Below are 23,423 nucleotides of genomic sequence, written 5' to 3' on the forward strand. Positions count from 1 at the left end.
CTTTCCACTGCCTATTGTCAAGTAAAGTCCATCTCAAGTAACAGAAATAACCAGATAGATAACAGGAAGTGGAGGAGAGGGTGTTTAATGCTGACCATAGAAGTCAATGGAGATGTGGGTGGGAAGGAGGAGGAGGTTGGAGAGAGAAGCCAAGATTCATACATACACTGCAGCTGCTAATGGCGAGTTATTTACTTTGTTACAACTACTGAAATCACATCTACACTGCTCAGTACTGCTGTATAATGTGCTACAATCTGATTATGTTTATGTGTGTGTTACAGAGACTTCCGGAGCAGAATCTTCTGTTTTCTCAATGTGCACTTTATACTAGGCATCGTAGCAGCTAGACTTCTTTCACCAGCCCAGAGATAACTGAAAACTAGATATACGGTCTGTAGAGGGGGACATTTGTAAAATATATGCCAGATGCAAGTCATATTATGGTCAGAAACAGCGTTATTCCTCATGTACACACGCAGCAGCCTATGCTGTAAATACACTTTAACTACTTTGTATATGTTATGATACATTATCGTACATGAGGAAAGTTTCAGGAAAGCAACAGGCCAAAGAAAGCTCAAGGTGCAAGGAAACTTGCTATCATCATATTTTATTAATTTTTTTTAGTACGGCTATGCTACAAATTGTGGTTGACTATTATTGTGGAGCTCCAGCCTAATAGCATTTTCTTCTCACTTGAGCCAGTTGAAAAAAACACTAGAAAATTTACTTTTACTGAGAATATTGCAAACAATTTTCTACTGCACATTATTAAAACGAACCTTCACACATTTCTTCTCTATAATGTTGCATTTCTTAGCAATATCACATTTACATTTCAAATCATAATTCAATTATATTACATTATATCCTGTAATTTGATGTAATGCCATATATCCAAGATAAATGTGAACCTACCATCAGTACATACGAGTATTGCCAAGCACCTTTTAAATAGGTTTTCCAGCATTAAGCTATTGTTGATCTGACTTCAGGATAAGGCATCAGTTAATCAACAGGGGTGTTCCACTAGAGATTTCCCCCTGCCGAACAGAAGACTGCAACCTCTTCTTAGGCCAGTGACATTACATTCATCAGTCACATGGCCTGAGAGCAGCTCAGTCCCATTCAGAGGAATTAGAATGAGTTGCAATACCAGGCACAGCCACTATACAATGTACGGCGCTGTGCTGAGTATAGACAAAAGTAACAGTGGAGCTCACTCAAGTGCTACTGTCACTTCAGTCAGCTGATCAGCAGGGATCCCAAGCGGCAGACTCCCACCGGTCAACTATTGATTACCTGTCCTGATGATCAAAAATGTAGTGCTGCAAACGGACTAGAATACACCCATTATGCTTATACAACTACTTCTATTTAGATCCACGAGGCATCTGCCCCACACATTCTAGATTGTGTGTACGCATATATATTACACACACATATATGCAATCTACAGTAGGATTATATATTGGACAGCCTAACAATAGACTGAATTTATCTAACGCATCCTTAATTTTATAAATTATTTATTTGCCAATATCGTGAATTCCTCAGATGTAAATGTTAAAGATGACACAACACAGCAGCTGAGGGAGTTTGCAATGACTTATGCTGCCATAATAATTTTTCCAGGTATATTATGAATTGTCCATTAATCTTTAAGTGTGTTACCACCACCTGCAAGGTAACATATGACAAAAATGTCATTTATCCTTGCCTATTTCCACTTCCATCTGTGTGATTGACACCTGGATACAGTCTGTGACAGAGCTTTAGCTGCAGGGTCTGGGTGATGAGACTTTCCAGGACCGCACTGAACCTCAGGCGAAATACAGAGGACATAGCTGAAAATGGTGAGTCAAAGGTTGGTGCAGAATTCTGCTGCCTGTGGCTGCCGTGCAATCAGCTATCCACGAGTTCATTCAGGAAGATTCTTCTAGTTTCAATGAACCAGAAATTGTCTGATCACTTTTGGAGTTGCCTTCAAAGTACAAAGAACGTCTAATGTGGTTTTCATGTTGGAAATATCAGGTTAAGTGAGTGATGAAATACTTTGTTACCTACTTCATGCGGCTGCTACCGGACGTCTCGCAAATAGTGTCTGTCAGGTATAATTTCAGGAATGCGTTAGAGGAGAAAAGCGTCGAACCTTATACAGGAAAAAGGTCTTTTTTAATGCTTTTTTTTCATTGTCACTTTATTGTGCTTCTACCCATGAGAGTATACAGTCACATGTTAACCCTTTCCAGTCCAATGTCGGGCCTGCCCCGACATCATCATTTCCCTCCACAGCTCCGATGTCGGGGCAGGCCCGACACTGCAGTGCAGGAGTGGATCTGCACCCGATCGTCAGGCACATCGGGTGCAGATGCACTCCTTTACTGGTCGTCATCGAGGACCCCCGAGGAGAAGGCAGAAAGGGTTTTTAACCCTTTCTGCCCACTTCTTTATACATTACATAGCGCTCAATTAGCGCTATGCAATGCATAGATTCCGGCCGGCGATCATGTGACCGCCGGTGTTACCTGACCCCCGGCGGTCACATGAACGCCGAGCCGGGAGCCTGCACCGTGCAAGGACCTGCTTACCTGACCGGCGTCTTGTGCATTCTCCTTCTGTCTCCCGGCCCGGCGATCATGTGACCGCCAGGTGTCACCTGACCCCAGCGGTCACATGATCGCCGAGCCGGGAGGCAGAAGGAGAATGCACAAGACGCCGGTCAGGTAAGCAGGTCCCTCCCTGCACCCTCCTGAACTCTGTCAGATCAGGAGGGTGCAGGGAAAATGTATTTTTTCTCACCCATTCTCCCAGCTCCAATTTATTTGGAGCTGGGGAGAATGGGTGAGAAAAAATAAATGGATTGGAAAGGGTTAAAGCGCTGCGGAATAAGTAGGCGCTATACGAATAAAGATTATTATGTACAACACTGATGTATGCAAATTGATCTTGTTGTTGTTTGATTCTTCATATAGTCACACAGTAAGTCATATATTTGTATTTCAGGTGTTCCATGCATTTTACAAACCTTTGGAGTTTACAGTTTCTGCAAGAGATACATCTCAATGTTATATAAAGGTAAGATTATGTATAGCCGCACAATGTTATTTACTTAAAGGGGTTGTCCCGCGGCAGCAAGTGGGGTTATACACTTCTGTATGGCCATATTAATGCACTTTGTAATATACATCGTGCATTAAATATGAGCCATACAGAAGTTATTCGCTTACCTTCCCTGTGCTGGCGTCCCCGTCTCCATGGTGCCGTCTAATTTCAGCGTCTAATCGCCCAATTAGACGCGCTTGCGCAGAAGGGTCTTCTCCCTTCTGGTCGGTCCGGGCACGAGCGGCGTTCTGGCTCCGCCCCCTTATACGCATCATTGCGTAGCCCCGCCCCGTCACGTGTGCCGATTCCAGCCAATCAGGAGGCTGGTTTAATCCCCGTATGGTTCAGGTAGCCATCTCAAGGTTGACTCAGCCTTCCATCCTTTTGAGGTCAGTAAAATGAGTACCCAGCTTGCTGGGGGGTAATAAGCACATTAATTGAAAGCATTGCAGAATAAGTTGGCACTATACAAATAACAAGTCTTCCCCCACCAGGGTGATCAGAAAAGTGTAATTCTGCCAGTGTATTTTTTTTCTGACAACGGTCACCATGTGTGGTAAATAAGGTTACTTTGATAAATCGGACTTCTATGGATGCAGCCATACCAATTTTAAAAAATAAATAAATATGAGGATGGGGGTGGACCTTTATTACTTTTAAAAAAAGATTATTACTTTTTTAAACTAATTAAATTTTTTTTTGTCCTCATAGGGTACATGAACTTGTACCCTATGGTGATGGTTTAATTGCTCCTGCAGTATGATGTGATATCATAGTATTACATTATACCAGGATGTGACAGGCATGGCTTGATAAGCAATCTGCAGGAGTAGCCCTGGGGGATTTTAGAAGCCACAGGCTGCCATGGCAATCGAACGGCATCCCTTGAACTACAATTGGGGCATTTAAATGCTGCTGTCAGACTTGATGGTGACATTTAAAGGGTTAACAGCTGCAATCATCATGGGTGATGATCGCGGGTGTCAGAAACAGACGGTACCCGTATTGTATGGAGCAGGTGCGACCCCCGATCACCATCCATACAAACCATGAACCTCTGACATAACTCTGCGTCATGAAACGTTACGGGGTTAAAATGTGTCTGGTGGCTTTATCCTCAAGGGATGCCATCATTTACAAGACACATGGATTTGGAGATCTAAATTACAGCCATCGACTACAAAATACTTGTGGTGTTAAAAATTAAAGAGCCACTCCTGATATATGCGGAAGGACTAGTTACATAAGGAATTAACAAAAAACTTTCACCAGTTAACTAGTATTTCCTAGTTTAGGTATTCCTTTCTATCTGAAAATTCTTGGATTCCTTCTCCTCAGTTGGGTCATGTGATCTCATTGTGATGTGCTGGGAATTACTTGTCTTTATGTGACTTCTGCAGAGAACACTTTCAGTCACCAACACCTTCTGTATGATGAAATTAGATGGACTGTACCCCGCAGGCTTTTTAAAGGGGGCCATACATAAAATCCGTTACAGTTACAGCTGATGATTAGAGGTTCCTGTCACACAGTTATAATGAAAACTATGACCATTCATGTTCCCTGGCTGCATATTTATGGTCCTTAGCTTATTTAGGAGCATGTAGAAGGTAATAATTACAGTGTACTCTCAGCAGGCAGAAATGGTACTGGCTTTAACTGTTACTTTGATGCTGTGCATCTTGCGATTGCTAGCACAGCATAGAGCAAGAGAAGGTTGGGAGAATCTAAAACTCAAGAGGGTGTCTGATAAATGTCTGACAGGAGGCTGCTCTGCATGGAAAAGAGGGTGATATAAACAGCATCATTCAGCGTGAATAGCACTTTATAACTGTGACTGTCTATTTTTGTACACTTTAATGCTAGTTCTAAGGGGGCTTAAAGGGTTGCTATTTTGTACTGTTTATACATTTTAGATTAATTTGGATTATTGTTATTTATTGGTAGTGTACATTTTAATAAAGATTGGCATTTTTGCTTATTCTGGTGAGTAGTGCGCATCCCTGACTCTTTGATTTTTGTGTTTGGTATTCTATTGTGTGCAGCCAGGTTTATTCCAAATTGTTATCAAGTGGTGCCAGCGTATATGTTTGTGTTCTCGGCAATATATATAGGAGACATCTGGTTTAGGCATGCAGTTTAGAAAAAAAAATAGGACTTATACTTCTAGTTAAAAGGGGGTCTCACACGAACGGATTTTAATTGCGGAATCCACAATTGCCATCCGCACCGACTTCCCACGGCAAAGTGCAGGCATTGAAAGCCATGTAATTTCAATTTTTCCTTCCGCTTGCGGATATGAATTACGTATTCCGCAAGCATAAGAAAAATAGCAGCATGCCCAGTTTTGCCGCAGACAACCTCCATTGAAGTCAGTGAAAGCGCCCAACCTGCAGCCCATATGCAGTTAACATTGCGCATGGGCTGCGAGTACCTGCATCATCGCTAAGTGACGCTGTGGGAAATACAAACATAGAAAAACAACTGTATTGCGCATGACCACCTACCTGCAAGCCACCACGGTCATCCACAATACAGTTTTATGAGGTACGTAGGGTCACCAGCCGGGCTCACAGCCAGAATCTGCTGCGGGCCTCCCACATGCGGAATCCGATGTGTTCGTGTGAGCCCGGCCTTAGTGCAAACAAACTGGACAGTCTTAACATGCGCCAGATAAGCTCTGCTGAACTATAAATCTGGCAAATGTTATGACCACCTTTTAGTCATCTTAGTTTTCAACAAAAATTACTTGGTATAATTTTTGGCCACGTCCTTTTGTCAGACTCAACGACGATGACAAAAAATGCCCGGAACTCTAAAAAACATAGTAAATGTGGTGCAAAGCATGTACGTCCATTTTATAGTGCAATTTGCGCCTGAAGACTGTGGAATTTTCAATAGTAAATAAGCCGCAATATGTTTTCACTGGAGTGGTTCTTTAATGGCAGCAAATGTGAATACAAGAGAGTTTGTTCCATAAAACCCTAGCTATGTCTTTTAAACTGTGATTTATAATGTATTTTATTCATTTATTATAGATGATTTGTCTGAAGGGGTCACAACAAAGAATTTTGGGTCTTCACTTCATCGGGCCGAATGCTGGAGAAGTCATCCAAGGATTTGCCCTTGGAATAAAGTGTGTATATTTTTATAAATAGAAAGTTTCAATAAACTGTGGGTTAGACATAAGAGTGAAGGATTATAAGCCACCAAAAAGTGTGACACATAGCAGAACTTTGAAAATGTTGACAAATCCAATATAAATAAGCCTACATGCTTTTTCTTACATCACACTTTGCCCCCTTTGCTGTCACTTTGGTGGATGATGTTGGTGTCATTAGATGACACACATGCTCATTGGTGCCGTACAATCATCAAATGTGAGTGTAATACATTCAGGGACTGTCAGACGGGGTGAAAGTTACAATGTTAAGTCTATGGGTGGCGCTGGAATGAGTGAAGCATTGCTAAGCAACACAGCATACACTGCTAAGCTGCACCATACACTGCCCAACCAAGAGCGATAGAGACAGAGACGGCGATAGAGAGACAGGGAGAAAGAGTGATAGAGAGAGACAGAGAAACAGACAGGGAGAGTGCGATAGAGACAGAGAGAGCACGAGGGACAAAAGAACGAAAGAGACAGAGAAAGACAAACAGAGACCTGTAGACTTTTTTATATTAGATATCTGCTCCAAATACAAAGTAACTCTCTAAATAATCACCTAACCAAGCAGATTTAGAAGTTCATAACCACCACTTTTGAAACATTTTATGTTCGCATAGCGAACATCGGGTCAGTCTGATGTAGAAAAAAAGGGTAATTGAATTCTGAATTATTGGTCCTTTTATACAGCTCAATCAGAGGCATGTAATGAGTGCCAATCAACAAGATCAGCAGTCATTGATCTGGCCTTCACACAGGCTGAAGCAGAATGCGTACGATCATTCATCCCCCACAATGTTTCATCGCTGTCTGCAGCACATTCCCCCATTTTACACGAGAAGATGTGCTGCTTAGGTTTTGGTAATTGTAAAAAGATATCACAGCGTTCTCCTATGCGATCTCGGTTGAAGTGCTGAAGATTGATTGCCTGAAATATTATTTTCATCTTTTGAAGCTTCCAAACAATCACTCAAAGCTTGTTCCTAGCTGTCATTCATAAGAATATGTTTACCATTCCTTGCAAAAAAAGAGTAGCTTCTTGGAAAGCATAAACGTTCCTGGTCCGTCATATCAGCAATGGCAGTTCATTGAGGAATTTTTAAAGGGCTTTTGTGATACAATTATTTAATTGCTGGGACCCTCCATGATTACAAGAACATGGGTCCAGAGTGCCCCCAAATGATCAGAACAGTGGTCACATGGGTGTACTAAAAAAATTATACAATACATTGTATGTACCCCAAATCTTGCTATTTTTTAATACAACACGAAACAATTTCTTCAAGACTTACCCTCTTCCTGTCGCATTTTTCAAGTTTTCAACCCCACCTTCCAAGAGCTATAAATTTTTTTTATGTTTTCGTATTTTTTAATTGATTCCCCTTTTAACTTGCCACATAATGTATCAAAAACCGTTTAGGACACTTTCACACCTGCACTACATTATCTACTGTTTTGTTCCTTCATATGAGCCAAACAAGGGGAAAGATGGAAGCCCCGAATCTGGCACATACTGGACCTAAGCGGTGTCTCATAGACTCCATTCACTATAATAGGGACCATCCACCTTCTGTCCAGCTGTCATTTTTCAAAATGAAATTGTGCAACTTGCTACACTATTTGCTCCAAGACATGTGCCCTTTAAATTTTTAAGTGAATTGGAAAAAAGAAATGCAATTCTGCCATTGTTTGAGTTTTTTTTGGCATTGATGAATGCAGGACAGAGGGAGTTTACTCCCTCTGTCTAACCAATTAGATGTTTCAGAAGTGAATGGGACAAGCCTTCAGAATTCAGAACAGCCGCTATAAAATAATACTGAAGTCTTAAGTACAAACAGGATCATTCTTAGATGTAAGTAGTCAAGAGGTGCTGGTGCTGGCCCCTTCAATCAGCTTAATGGGCAGCGATCCCGAGCAGGGGCCCTACAGTGATCAGATGTTGTTGACCCATCCTGTCACAAGAAGGGTGTACATATATCTACACTGCATACCCCTTTTATTATGTTATGTTTCTTGTTTGACCAACTTAAGGCCCTTTTACACGCAACCATTATCGCTCAAAACCCGTTCAAAAGGCCAAAAATGAGCGATAATGGTTACATGTAAAGGTAGGCATTGTGTACTTTTCGTTTGAACAGTGGATTTTAGTTCACATAAAGTTCCATCATTCAGCCACTGAAAGACTGAGCAAATACATTCCATCTGAATGCATTTTGCTCATCTTTCAAAAGATTGCAAGATGTTCTCCCCGTGCATGTTTACACTAGCTAGGAGTAGAGAAATGGAATGTGTTGGCAGCCATGAGGAGAACAATGTAATGTGGCGGTAGCTGTGACAGTGTGTTTAAACACATGCTGGGCTCTGCAAAAAAATCCTGGAGGTCTTTTTACATGCAAATGAAGATCATAAAGTGTTAATGGCCATTAAAGCCATTAACACTTGATGCAAATAAATTGCTAAACCTTTCGCCCATTGGAAAGATTATCTTTGCTTGTAAAGGGTCCTTTACAGGTCTCCTGTTAGCTTTCCGGTGTCTGTTTCTGTAAATACCTGCATTCCTAATGAAACAACAATTCTGGAGCATCTTTTCTCAGAATTATACTGTGTTTACAGTTCTTTTGTGCTATCAGTGCTGCTGCTGTTAGTCTGTGTTGGAAAATACCAGTCCATTTATTCATACATTTCCAGGAGGAATAACACAGAAACTGCACAATGCTAAATTCTAAGAAACTTTGGAAAATAGTAGAAAAAAAGGAGACGGAGCAACACCCAGGAGGCAAAGGCAGGTATCTTCGTAGAGTATTTTCCTTTTTTTTTTCCTCCAAGGAAGGAGACAGGGATTACAATCCAGTTTTTGACCAGTGCAGCCAACCCAAAAACGTCACAAACTTTGAAGGAGGACGTATGTGTAAACCAGCATAAATTAAAAAGAAGATGTAGGCGCAACCTTTTTTAATGAGAAATTTGAGACATTATGTTAATTTTAGCTTAACTTCCCAGTTTTTATTTTAAACCAGCATACATTAACATGTTTCAGGGCTGTAGCACTCCTTCCTCAGTATTTTGCTCTTCTCTTCTTGACACACACATTGTAGCGCAGATGTGTATTCCCATCAAAATACTGAGACAGCTAAAATTAACCCAACCTTTCGTGCTTCTTTTAAAGAAGGTTCCACCTACATCCACTTTTTAATTCATGCTAATTTCTAAGAAACAACATTGCAGAAGTTGTACAGCTAAATACCAGTTATTTTTACTTAGGTGCAGTTTCTGCTATGTCGTGTACATATTTTATGGTTTAACAGTCCATATGTAGAGGAGACCCTGCTTTTCATTGAAACCTCGAGGTTCATCGGGTCCAACCCCCTGTTCGATGCAGGATTCACTAAATCATCCCAGACAAATTTCAGTTTAGTCTCTGTATGAAGACTTCCACCTAAGGAGAACTCACCACCTCCCGTGGTAACCTGTTCCACTCATTGATCACCCTCACTGTCAGAAAGTGTTTTCTAATATCTAATCAGTATCGCCTCCCTTTGTTTCATCCCATTGCTTCTAGTCTTTCCTTATGCAAATCAGAATAGGGCTGATCCCTCTGCATTGTGACAGCCCTTCAGATATTTGTAGACAGCTATTAAGTCTCCTCTCAGCCTTCTTTTTTGCAAGCTAAACATTCCCAGATCTTTTAACAGTTCCTCATAGGACATGATTTGCAGACCGCTCACCATCCTGGTAGCTCTTTTCTGACCTTGGATCAGTTCGTCTATGTCTTTTTTTAAATTGGGGAGCCCAGAATTGGACATGGTATTCCAGATGAGGCTGATAATTGCATCACGTGATCTAGACTCTATGCTTCTCTTAACCCTTTCCAATCCAGTGTCGGACCTCATTCGACATTCAGATTTTCCTATATAGCTCCGATCTCAGGCAAGTTCTGACACATCTTTTTGAATCCATTTCTAATGTTTGCTATTTCTCCTAGTTCGATGAGTTTCAACTCAATTTTCTCATCTGCAGATCATTTATTAAATGTTGAACAACACTGGGCGTAGGACAGAGCCTTGCAGTTCCCCATTTGAGACAGTCTTCCACTTGGATGCGCAGCCATTTATAGTCGCTCTGAGTACGATCATTTAGCCAGTTGTGAATCCACCTTAGGGCTGCCTTGTCAATCCCAAATGTGGTCCTTTTTTCAATAAGGATAGTATGAGATTATTTGTCAAATGCTTTACTAAAGTCAAGATATACTATATCTACTGAATTTCCCTGATCAACTCCGTTAGTGATTTTTGTCATAGAAGGAAATTGGATTAGTCTGGCATGACTTGTTTGTTACAAACCCATGCTGGCTCTGGTCAATTACTCCATTCTCATCCAATTACTTGCATAAATGTTGTTTAATAATTTGTTCAAGTATATTTCCCAGCATAGAAGTCAGACTCGCAGGCCTGTAGTTATCTGGATTTACCCTATTCCCTTTTTTGAAGTAAGGGACAACATTTGCCTCTCTCCAATCTTCTGGGACTTCTGTTCTCCACGAATTTTCAAAGATTACGGCGAGTGGTTTAGCAATTACCTCTGTTGCTTCCTTCAGTATCCTAGGATGTAATTAATCCGTACCTGTTTGGTAAGAATTACCTTCAAGTTAGCAGATTCCCTTGTTTTCTCTTCTATCTTTTGGAAGATAAAGTTGTCAGCAACAGTGGATAAGGATTTGTTGGACCCATTACTTTTGCCTGAGAGAGATTTCCAACAAATGTCCAGATAGTTAAAATGTCTCCTGATCACTATGTCGTGCTTTTTTGAGAAGTTAGCCAGCTGATGTGGAAACAATTCATCCATATTTTCTGCTTGTCCGGGTGGCCTATAGTAAATGCCTACAATGGTGTACTTTCTGTTGTTCTCTCCTTGTATTCTCACCTAAACCATTTCTACAGAACTACCATGCTCTGACACTTGAATCTCTGTGGAGATGTTTGCTTTTCTAGCCTACAAGGAAACACCTCCTTCCCTCTTATTAAGTCTTGTTTCTTTTAAGTAAGTTGTATCGTTCAAGCCTTGTATTCAAATCTTGTGTATCATCCAACCAAATTTTCATGATACCTATGGCATCATATTTCTCTTCCTGTGTTAGGAGCTCTAAAGGCCTATTTACAAGCAAAGACAATCTCCATTAACTCTTTATCAGGTTCATTTGCATATAAAAAGGCCTCTGGGAGCTGTTTGCTGAGCGCAGCATGTGGTCTATGCTCTGAGCACAGCTCAATTGTTCTCGCATGGTCTTTCGACAGATTACAATGTAATCTCCGATTCCCGTGCAGAACATAATGTGCGGTTGCTGTTATCGCTCTCTGGCTGAGCGATGGGTTTTAAGCTCACCATAAAATCATTGTTCAGCCGAAGAGTGAACGATGGTAACATTTACATGCATCAATTATCTCTCATATGCCATCGTTTGGATAACATTTGTATAAAAACATTTTAGTTTATGATGATTTTTTTCTTACTCCTCTACTTCTTAATTTTTTGTCTTTGTTCTTTCTTTCCACTTCTAACAGCAAGGTTCTCATTTGTATTCATTAGCTGTATATTTTTGCCTGGCCTTTCACTTCCCTTCCAATATTGTTCTAGTTTAAGCTCTCCTGATGAGTGTAGCAAGGCACCCACCAAATATGTTTTCCTGTCTTTAAAAGGTGCAACACATCTCTAGCAAGGAGTCCATTATATAGGTAATTCACTTGATAGTCTAGAAATCTAAATCCTTGCTGCCGGCACCATCAACGTAGCCAGTTGTTCACCTCTAGAATCCTGTTCCATCTTTTTATGCCATGGCCATCCACTGGGAGGATGGATGAGAAGACCACCTGTGCTCCTAGTTCCTTCAATTTCCTGCTGAGGTCTTCATATTCTCTGCAGATAGTTGCAAGGTCCTTTTTTGAAGTGTCATTTGTCCCTACATGTATTAGTAGGAATGGGTGGTGTTCTGTAGGACTGAAGAGTTTTGACAGCCTATCAGACATCTGGAAGACAGCACACCTCTCGCTAGGTGTCAGGCCTGCAAACAGCGGCCTCTGTTCCTTTCAATAGGGAATCCCCCCACAACCAGCACTCTACTTACTTTTTTACCTCCATCCAAGAGGATTCTTGGTGCTTACTACACAGTTCAATGAGGGTAAAGTCATTTCTTGTTCTATCTCCTGTATGAGAACCTGGTACTGGTTCCTGAGCAGTATGGGTGCTGGCTGACTCCTGATTCTCCTGCTTCTTTGGGTCACATGCTTCCATTCCTCTGCTTCTGTAGGTGCACTGGACATTTCTCTTCCTTCAACATTCTGCTCTGTCAAGGAAATCCTCAGCTTCCTTAATGAGTTTCATTGTAGCTATTCTCTCCTGAAGACTTTGCACCTTTTCCTCCAGTAGAGACACAAGCTTGCATTTCTGGCAGGTAAAATTTTTCGTTTCCTCTGGTAGGTTTGTAAACTTATAGAATACATTGCAGCTCACCATATGGCTCCTCTCCCCTCCCATGTTGCACATAGTCAGTTGTTGTCCACTTCTAATAGTCAAGAATTCAACCTATGAGATGTTACTAAACGTAAAAATGCATCAGGAATATGCAAAGTATTTTCCTGGAGCTCCAATTCTTGGTCTGGCGATGTCCTTGGAGAAGCTAGACCTGGCTAAACACAGTGATCGTCCCACTTAACGGCATGTCTTCACTCTTCTCAGAATGCACCAGGATAGGCAAATTATCTTCCTGGAACTCCAATTCCTGGTAACATTACATTGGTAAAAAAAAATAAAATCCACACAACAGCGCTCCTCATCCTTCCAATTCTCAAAAGAAAAATTATAGGTTAACCTAACATTTCATCTAGGTAAATTATGTCTTCCTTTATTTTATTTTTTTACACTTCTTGCTGTAACTTGTCATTTATTTTCACGCACATAACACTTCATTTTTTAGACAGCCTGGAAATTGGATTACTGCTGTTTTAGCGGCAGCTCCTGATCGATTGCTCAGTTATGTCAGTCTATAGCTGCAGGCTGGCAGGAGAGGAGCAGTTTGACACAGTGTTTGGAGCATCTGATCAAAGACAGACCTCTGAAAACTTCAGGGCCAGGCAGGCTGACACAATTCTCTCTGCTTACTCTACATAAGTTCTGGTATGGTTCTGCCACTAATTGCATACGCAGATCAAATGTCAATATGGGACTGTGTGATGGCATCCATTAAGGGGAAGCAATGGCTCTAAAACTTCAGAATCTATATGGTGTATGCATAGTTACACTTTTATCCTGTTTATTGAATGTACTAGAATACTGAATCCATTGTGCACGTTTAATCACAACTTTTGTCCAACTTGGGCCCTTTGCTGCTCATAACAGCACCCCTTTCTATTCCCCTCCCCATGACCATTATATGTAGAAGTTCTCAGTATATAAGAAACATACAACAAATCTCTGATCCCCCAGCTGGAGCAAAAGTTCAGTTTGCTACCCTAGCCTTGTATCTAAATACAGCCAAGGCCAAGTGGCTTGCCCCCAGACACCCATTCAATGGAATGAAACTTTCTATGTGTGATTGTAACGTTTAGATGTGATTACAATATCGGGGCAAAAGGATGATTTATTGCAGAAAACCAACCCCTTAAAGGGAGGCTCTAGGACCCTGTTGGGCAAACTCTAGCTTGGATACAGGCGGGCATGGGGGCATACAGGTTCCGTATGGTATCCTAAGGCATAGCGTTCTACATTTGCTGTAACTGAGCCTGTAGATTGTGCAAACTCCTAGGCTGCCGAAGTTGGCGTCCCAGATCGTCCCATACATGTTTTACTGGCAATAAATCTGGCGACCAAGCAGGCCACGGAACTGTTGCAATGTTTTGTGTGGCCGGGTGTTCTCCTCTTGGAAGTCCTGCCATGAGAGGAACACATGTGGCTGCAGGATGTCCTGAACATGTTGCTAAGCTGTCATTGTCCCTCGTACCACTACTAGGGGTGACTGACTGTTGTATGTGATGGCCCCCCAGACCATTACACCAGCAGTGGGGGCAGTGTGCTGCTCTACAGCAAAGGCTGGATTGAAGCGCTCACCCCTAGGTCTCAAGACCCAAAAATGGTCGTCGTCGGTGCCCCAAATAACCCTGGATTTGGCGCTAAACGCAACCAGTCCAGTTTTATCGTTCATGACACCATTGCAAATGGAGGCAAGGGGGCATGTGTCAAAGGCAGTACATTTTATGAGCTTTGTAAGACCAAGTATCTTTCAGCAAAGTGCCTAGAGATGGTTCAGACAGACAAAGGGGCCTGAAACGATAGTGCCACCTATCTCTGGATGGTGGATAATGAAACAGGTGGACTGTTCATGCTTGTTGGACGATTAGACAATCTTCTAAATTGGTGGTCTATCAATAACATATTGGGCCCGCTTGCCTTCTGTGCATGCCCTCACACATCCTAACAGTTTGGTCAGAACGACCCAGTTGGCAGGCAGTTTGTCAATACAGTTTGCATTCCAATAAAGCGCCCCCTCTCAAATTCTGTGAATTGGGCAAAATCTCTTTTAAATGCATTGTAGGAGCATGTCTAGTGGTCAACAAGCTCTACAAGAGCAGAAAAAGTGGTCCACTACACACAATTCGCCTCTGAGTGCGGTTTTATAGGCCAAGGGTGGTACCACTTCTAGGGCCTCAGGTGGCAAGACGGCTCATCTAATTACAACACAACTTAATTATTTGCATATCTGCACAAGATGTAACTGCATGCTGAGTTTTGCAGCAAAACGACAGCTCTTTCTAGATGCTTGATTTTTTTTTTGTTGTTGTTGGGACTGTGTATTTTTTAGGGCCCTTGAAGGGAATGTGTCAACAGAGAATGGCGTATTATGTAGCATAGTATGTTAGGCCGAAAAAAGACATATGTCCATCCCGTTCAGCCTAACACCTCTCCCACCAATGCTGATCCAGAGGAAGGCAAAAAAAAATCGCAATGGGATGGATAGAAGCCAATTTTTGGTCATAATCTCTATTTTTAAAAAATCCTAAAATCTTGCATTTTTACATTGACCACAAAGCCTAATATTAGACTGACTAGTAATTATTAGGAAATCATAGTACCAGTGTTTCTGGTGGCACAGTGCGCTACACAGCTGTGCTACATGGTACATCAATAATCATCTTCACACATAACACACACAGCTCTACTACATCCATTCTGATTCGCACACATTACACACACAGCTCTGCTACATCTATCCTGTGTCACACACAGCTCTGCTACATCCACATCCATCCTGATTTCCAACATCACTAGACTTCTAGGTTCAGTGATGAGCCCCTGGTCATGTGATCACATGACTGACACGTCATCACAGGTTCTGGTAGCTGCTGTCGGTTTATCCAATATACAGTACTTTCTACCAAACTACTACATGCCACACACAGTTCTACTACAGCTATCTTGATTCCCACATATTACACACACAGCTCTGCTACATTGCACATCCATTATGATTCCCACACATCACACACACACAGCTCTACTACATCCATCTTGATTCCCACACTCTACACACACAGCTCCTGATTCACACACATTACACACACAGCTCTACTACATACATCCTGATTACTACACACACAGCTCTGCTACATGCTGATTCACACACAGTTCTACTACATCCATCCTATGTGTCACATATCGGTCATATTTTGACTCCAATTATATTATTCCATATGGGCAGACTCCACTTGTGACACTGTATGATGTGTAGAATGCCTTCGGCAGACTATTGGCATTTGATTTAGTCATGTAATGGTATGTATTCACTCTGCTCTGAAATTATCTCCTTTCTGTCTTCTTTACTAAATGTACCCATATCTTTAGACCCTAAAATTTGTCTAGTTGGTATACTTGATGAAGAACTTTGGCAATACCACTCCAGGGTTTTGTTTAGTTTTTTTTTTTTTAGAAAATATGTAGTCCTGCCAAGTAAAAGACTGGCATTATTGGATGGATGGGTGAACATCGTCCTGCACTAAGAATTTATTAACTGAATCCAGATTCAATTATCTCTTTAAAAAAAAAGTAGTATATATGAATTGACGATGTCCCAAGGTTTGGGCTTTTTGGAATAATTCACCCCTTACGATCGGCTCCACGGCCGCCTCCTAAATAAAACATTTTTAGGTAGAAATCTCTCTCTACTTTCTTTTTGTATCTTTAACTGATGGCACAGATAAAACCTTTCCCATGCATTGCTGTGGTTGAAAAGGTTTCAAGGTTAATGCTTTTGCTACTTCATATGTTTTACATTCAGTCTTTTGCTATTTCCTTTTGATTGACATGTTAGGAATGTACAGTTTCATTCTCTCATACATTTGAATCAGAGTCGTAAGGGACCTCCAGGGTCATCGGCTCCAACCCCCTAATCAATACAGGATTCACTAAGTCATCCCAGACAGATGCCTGTCCAGCTTCTGTTTGTAGACTTCTATTAAAGGAGAACTCACCACCTCCTGTGGTAACCTGTTCCACTCATTGATCACCCTCACTGTCAGAAAGTTTTCCTAATATTCAATCTGTGTTTCCTACCTTTTAATTTAATCTATATACATTCTTTAGATTTTCTGCTTGGGTGGTTCCGAGCTATTTTCTCATTCTCTTCTATATAGATTTTTGTCATGGTCTTCAGGGGCATAATGCATGCTGAAGAATCCAACATGGATTCCGCAGTATAACCATATCCTTTGGGTACTTCACATGTAGTGGAAAATCCGCACCAATGGTGCGTAAATTGAAGGGGTGAAGTATGCTGCATATCTATGGCAAAATTCACACAAATAGTGCAGATTTCGATGTATTTTTTGATCAGTGTTTGTTGATTTTCAGCTGCGAAAAAATATGCCCTATATATTAAATTTTTCTGCAGCGCCATCACAGGGCAGACCAAGCATTACACTGTGCCCATTTAAATCTATAGGTTGTCAGTGTAAAACGGCACAAGTTTTCCAGAGCAAGAGAGCCACTACCCAGAGGATCCTCCTCTTACGCAGATTTCCCTCATAGGGTATATGAAAATGTTTTTTGTAAACTGGACAAGGGGTATGGTATGAACATCTGGAACAAGGCTAGATAAATGTAGAGATCCACAGATCTTCTCACAGGTACCACATTTGTAATGTATGTGTTACATTGTTAGGGCACTTAATGAGATCTGTGCATGCAGTCTATAAAAGTTCATTCCCGTTTAAGTGGTTTTCTGACAGTGATAATACCAGTGAACTATGTCTTGTGTAATTCCTCTTGTCTGACAGGTGTGGCGCCACCTATCCTCAGCTGATGAGTACAGTGGGCATACATCCTACATGTGCCGAGGAAGTGACCAAGCTGCACATCACTAAACGTTCAGGCCTGGATCCTACAGTCACGGCTTGCTGAGGTTAATCACCATCTCTGAGAAGGAAAGGACCCATCTGTCTGCATGAAAGCTGGAGAACCATCAACGTGCTTCTGCCACCTACACGGCCCGCAGCGATTCATATAGTGCATTCCTCCTGTCTCTTATATTTTATCACATGCCAAGGAGTTAATAAGACTGAAGTTTTCTGAGATCCAGTCTAATACTCCTACCATCCAGGAGGTGGAACTGCAGACCAGAAGATGCTGGAGTCACAGGTACGTGGTGTAACTGGATCCGATGGGAACCCTGCTATATTTAGAGTTCATTCATTAGAGAAGAGTCGGGATGAATGAGATGAGGAGCCTCTTTACATTTCCTCCAGTGTAGCATAAATCATCTAACCATGTGTAATGCCAGTCGTCCACCGAATCGCATTCATTTATCTCAACCCATTTAGTTCAACTTTTTCATACAATTTCTCAGTCGTTTAGCTTTTTCCAGTGAAAACTTTAGTAAGTTTGGTCACTATTCTCTCCAGCTACCAGCATGCTTCCACCTGTTTCTACAGATCAGGTGCCATAATGCTGGGAGTGGAGTGACCAGAGAGACTTAGACCGGATTCACACCAGTGTATGCGTATTTGCGCTGCTGTATTGCACATTGGGCATTGCGCATTTGCGTATGCAACTACGTTTTTTATGGTGCCTTTTGCATACGCAAAAAAATGAGGAACGATGCTCTCAGCCATTGAAATGGCCAAATAGTGTAATAAGTTCAAGATGTGCTCTTTTCCGGCACAAATGTGCAGGAAAATAGAACATGCTGTGTATTTTTTTGCATGACGGACTTGCGCATACAAAAAACACTTATGTGAACGAAGCCATTGAAATCAATGGGTTCTATTTAGTGCATGTGCAAACAGTTGCGTGAATCCAGCCTTACTATGTGCTGCCATAATTGCCAGAGGCACTATGCTCAGCCCGGTCACAGAATACAGGTTGTGATAAATGGTGTCAGCAACATGACAGCCACAGGGAGTTTAGAAATCACTTCATTTTAGCAATGTATTGATGACTGCAGTTATATAATGGGGAACATTTGGCAAAACCAGTGAAAGGCCAGATGCACCCGACCGAGTCGGATTCCACCTACAGGAGCCCGCAGCAGAATCCGACCCTGTGCCCAATCGGCATCTGCGCGTACCTGCCTTTTCTGTATCTTCTCTGTACTGCGGATGGTCCTCACGGCGAATCGTCGGACATGCACAGTGCAGATTTTTCTTTTTAAACTTCTGCTTTTCCTGCTTAATCACCTAGCGATGATGCGGATACCCACAACCTTTCCGCAATGTTAATTGAGGACGGGCCATGGATCGGATGACTTCAATGGAAGCGATCTGCGCGGAATCCGCAATTGATTTCCGTTCGTGTACAGGAAAAACCTCTTTTCCATACATTCTATATGGAAAGTACTCGCTGTAGAATCCGGAGGCGGACACCCGCTCCGAATTCTGCAATGCAAACCCGACCGTGTGCAGGCGGCCTAAAAGAAAAGTGGAGCAGTTGTCCAAAACAAGCTGCCAGACTACAGCTGTCTTTAAAAAGGAATCAGCAATGTAGTTGATCACTTTTCAGCCCCTCCACTGTTCAGTGATCCAATTGCCCACTAGGAGCTGTGACTAATGCACACAGTACCTGAATGATGACTTTTTTTTTTTTTCTTAAGGCTATTGTTTGTTCACTATATATTAGGTCATTTCTGGCTCAATCGATTGACTTATATCACCTTGATATCAACGCCCGCATGTTTACAGCTTGGCATAATGAGTGCATTTGAAAACTGGAATGATGTAACTCGGATTTAATAATTAATGATTCATTACTAGGAACAAGCATATTAACTTTCCGTGATCTTTTGGCATCCCAGTGTGAGACGGCCTAAGATTTTCCCTATGACTTGAACATGGTTAGATGAGTGGCTTGTTTCTATCTAGATCACATTCTGCCTCGCTGTAGACTGTCACTTTGTGAAGCTCATTCGAAGCCTGCATCATTTCAATTACTGTACAGGAGGAAATGGATTGAGAACAAAAATACTTTTGGATTTCTGCCCATAATTTGCGGCTATGCCTCTAAATATTCTTGAAACCCACATCACGCTCCTAGCCACCATCAAAGGCTTGCCGTCTCCTTTAGCACAATAAAACATAACAGAGGACATCCTGAGGAAACCTTGTCCTAATATCACTAGCCCGGCATTTCTTCCCCACAAGGAGATCTAAAAAATTACATCTGACGTTGAATGTTCCAATAGCCAAGGAACATGTATCAGGACTTCATAAGGCTTCGGATATCTGAGCTGATGATCTGTGCGCCTGATTTCCAGGTGGGATTTGGGAGTCCCAGTTCTTACTGTAATGAAAACAAAAGCTTGTACTTCTCACTCACACCATGTGCTATTTAAAGTCCGCTGCCTGCTGCTGATTATCCTATATTAGTCCCTTTTACAGATTTTTGATAGGTATTTATTTTATTTTCTTGCACAGAATTTCCTTACAATGTTATATATGCTAATATTTTTTTTTAAATTTATTTAGAATACATGCCCATTGTATCTGATGTGTTCACATGTATTCGTGGCATAGTGAAAATTAACTGCTATGTTGCAAATATAGATAAGCCAAAGGGTACACTTACAGAGATTCTAACATCAGGTTCGTGCTGCCCAAACCACAGACAGCCTGAATCTGGGACAGGGATGCCTTTTGCCCCTGTGGAAGTTTTATTCTGAAATGCTGCGGTGTTTCAAAATCAGTAGACTTTTTTTATTCGAAGCTGAGCTCCGAATCACAGGGCCGGCCACACTAGCTTCTCCTCATGCGTGCAGAACACTCTACAACATGGTCCAAAAATTTGTGGGGGTGCACCCATTACTTCCTACTTAGCATTACATTATACTAGAAACCAGTACCAACAAAGTAGTCTTGAACCCCTTTTTCCTCACTGAGATGCGGGGTGGGTATAAAGGGGGCTTGGGAGCCAAGCCCACTCAATATCCAGCAGGCGCTGGCCATTTTTGACAGCTGGCATTCAGCGCAAAAAGACACGATCAGAGCTAGCACGATCGTTGTTGTTTGACAGCTAACATGCATGGTCTCTCCCGACCACGGCAGGACTGTTAGCAGGAGGAGGTGTGCTTCCCCACCTCCATGGTGCGAGTTTAGGGTGCCAGTGGTAAATTTAACCATATCAATACTGAAGTATTGCAGTATATTGTAAAAGTGATCATACAATTGCAAGTACAAAATAGTGTAAAATTTAGGGGAACATAAAATTTGAGAAAATGAAAATCAAATATTCAAAAAAGCTTTCCCTCAAAATTAAACATAATTATCACCACGTACGAAAAAGGCAGAACTATGTAAGTATTGCATTATTTACAAAATACATAAAAAGCCAGAATTGCTCTGTGTCCCCCCAAAAATGTAATAATGTGCACACAAAAAAGGTAGCAATAAAAACTACAGGTCACCCCTCCCCCCAAAAAGTGGGCCCTTACACAGCAGAAAAGCAGAAACATAAAATGTTCTAGGGCTCTGGATATGATGACAAAAAGCTTCTTTTTTTTTTTTTCGAATGAAAGGACTTTCAATTTTTTTACGTTAGTAAAACAAAATGTAAACGCAGTCTCATCATAATGGTGCTGACCCGGAGAATGAAGTTTACATGTCGTTTTTACCATAAAATGGACGCAACAAAATTAAAACCCCCTGAAAAATGGAGCATTTGCATTTTTTTCAATTGCACCCCACTTAAAAATTTTAAACCTTTTTTAATACATATAGGCCGCCTGCAGACAGCCGGGGGAACCGAGAATTCTTGCAGCGGAATGCGGACCCATGCCCCTGCAGAGGCCTGCGGCTCACCCGCTCCCGGCGTCTTCCATCTCTGCTATGCACCGGCTGCCGAACAGCCAGCGAATGCGCAGAGTGAAGGTGGCCCGTCACTACTTACATTTCTGCCCCTGCGAGACCCACACAGGAATAGAACATACCACAATTTGTTTTCCGCGTGTGTTTTCACGCAGACATATCGCAGCTGTGTGCCTAGGATTGCATTATCTAATGCAATCCTATGCAGGCGGGCTCGGGCGGAATTTCTGCGGGAAATCCCGCTACAGAATTTCCACCCGTGTGCAGGGGGCCTATATGGTACATTTTATGGTACTATTAAAAAATACAATTCATCTCGTAAAAGAGCAGCTCACGATGTGGAAAAAATTAAGTTATGACTCTTGGTTTAAAAAAAAAAATAAAAATGCAGCAACTTCGTGACAAAAGAAAAACATGAGGCTTTTGACTGCATCAAAACTGCATCCTGACCGGACTGTGTGCCTTTACCATGAGAGAGGATTAGGACATTTTTTGGTGAGATTAATAGTAGTGTGTGAAAGGGACTATGTCATATACTTTTGTAAATGGTAGATCCCCACCATTTACCCGTACTATAAAGAGAAGAACGAGTTGTATGTGTACATCATCAATAAACACTGTTGTGCATTTACACTAGAAATGATTACCGGCTTATTCACACGAATGCATTTATGCTGCATATTAAGCAGTAGGTAGAACCCATTTATTTCACTGGGTTCGTTCACATGAGTGTATATTGCATGCACATTTCGTTTGCGCAAAAAAAATGCAGCATTTTCTACTTCCGTGCGTATTATGCACAAGATGGCAAATATTAAACTTGCCCATTGATATCAGTAGGAGCATGCTTGCGTGTTTTTTTACATGTGTAAATACGTAGGGCATGCTCATGCAAAAAATACAATAAAATATGCACAGAGACGCACGCCAGTACGCTTACGCCTGTGTGAGGCTGGCCTAGTTATTGCCTGTATTAATATTATCTATCCTTTCCTTTTCAGTTGGCGTCTTAATTCGCTACAAAGAATGAAGAGATTCAAAACAGCAAAGAAAGACTTTTGTGATTCTTAAGGCTACATTAAAGATGGTACATTTATAAATATATCTGTATATGTGTGTATATATATAAAATATGTAGGTGTATCTGATGGATACATTAGTGCTGCTGTGCACGCTGATGTTCTGTTCCATGCAGGCAACATTATGGCTTCTTCTTTCAGAGATGGTCAAATTATCATCAAACCTAAAAAAAAATAGAAACAGATGATGAATCCAGCGAATGATGGCCTGTGTGTAAACTCGTCTGAGATGCATCGGCCAGAGGATCTACTGGTTCTTTTGTTGAATCTGTTTAATGACTAATAAAAAAAATATGAAAAATAAACAATGACTGTCTCTGTATTGAGTGGATGGTAAAGTTGGCTGTAAATCGCTTACTAAGGGTGTATTTACACAGCCAACAGAGTCCGTGTGCTGTACGATGTGCAGGACCCTGCACATCTGCATGTACTACTTTCATGAGAGACTCGCAGAAAGAGGACATGCCGTGATCCTTCTATCTCCCTTGCAAATAATGGGGTCTGTTTTTGTGCATCTCGCAACACACAAAACTAGCGGAAAAATATCGGTGTGTAAATACAGTTAATACAGGTGACATTTACTCTTTCCTAAATTCAGGCGGAGCTGTAATGCTGATCATTTCTATATGCAAGGATAAGTGCTAGAAAACCCAAATCTCATGAATAAACCTCACTGAATTGTATTGCAATAAAAAAATATATTTAAAATAATTGCTCAGGACACCAAGAGAGGCG

The 23,423-nt window shown here is 41.5% G+C and overlaps 1 protein-coding gene across 2 annotated transcripts in view; it reads left to right on the plus strand.

Annotated features, from left to right (window-relative positions):
* Window positions 1-22,986, plus strand: part of TXNRD2 (thioredoxin reductase 2) — a 107,706-nt gene extending 84,720 nt beyond the window's left edge. For both annotated transcript variants that reach the window (XM_066603474.1, XM_066603475.1), the window contains 4 exons: window positions 3,010-3,081; window positions 6,147-6,244; window positions 17,593-17,953; window positions 22,611-22,986. In XM_066603474.1, coding sequence (XP_066459571.1) covers window positions 3,010-3,081; window positions 6,147-6,244; window positions 17,593-17,716 — 294 coding nt within the window. In that variant the 3' untranslated portion in view covers window positions 17,717-17,953; window positions 22,611-22,986. The remainder of the gene's footprint in view (window positions 1-3,009; window positions 3,082-6,146; window positions 6,245-17,592; window positions 17,954-22,610) is intronic.
* Window positions 22,987-23,423: the final 437 nt, after the last annotated feature.

This window comes from Eleutherodactylus coqui, chromosome 5 (genome assembly GCF_035609145.1).
Source record: "Eleutherodactylus coqui strain aEleCoq1 chromosome 5, aEleCoq1.hap1, whole genome shotgun sequence".
Classification (NCBI taxonomy): Eukaryota; Metazoa; Chordata; class Amphibia; order Anura; family Eleutherodactylidae; genus Eleutherodactylus; species Eleutherodactylus coqui.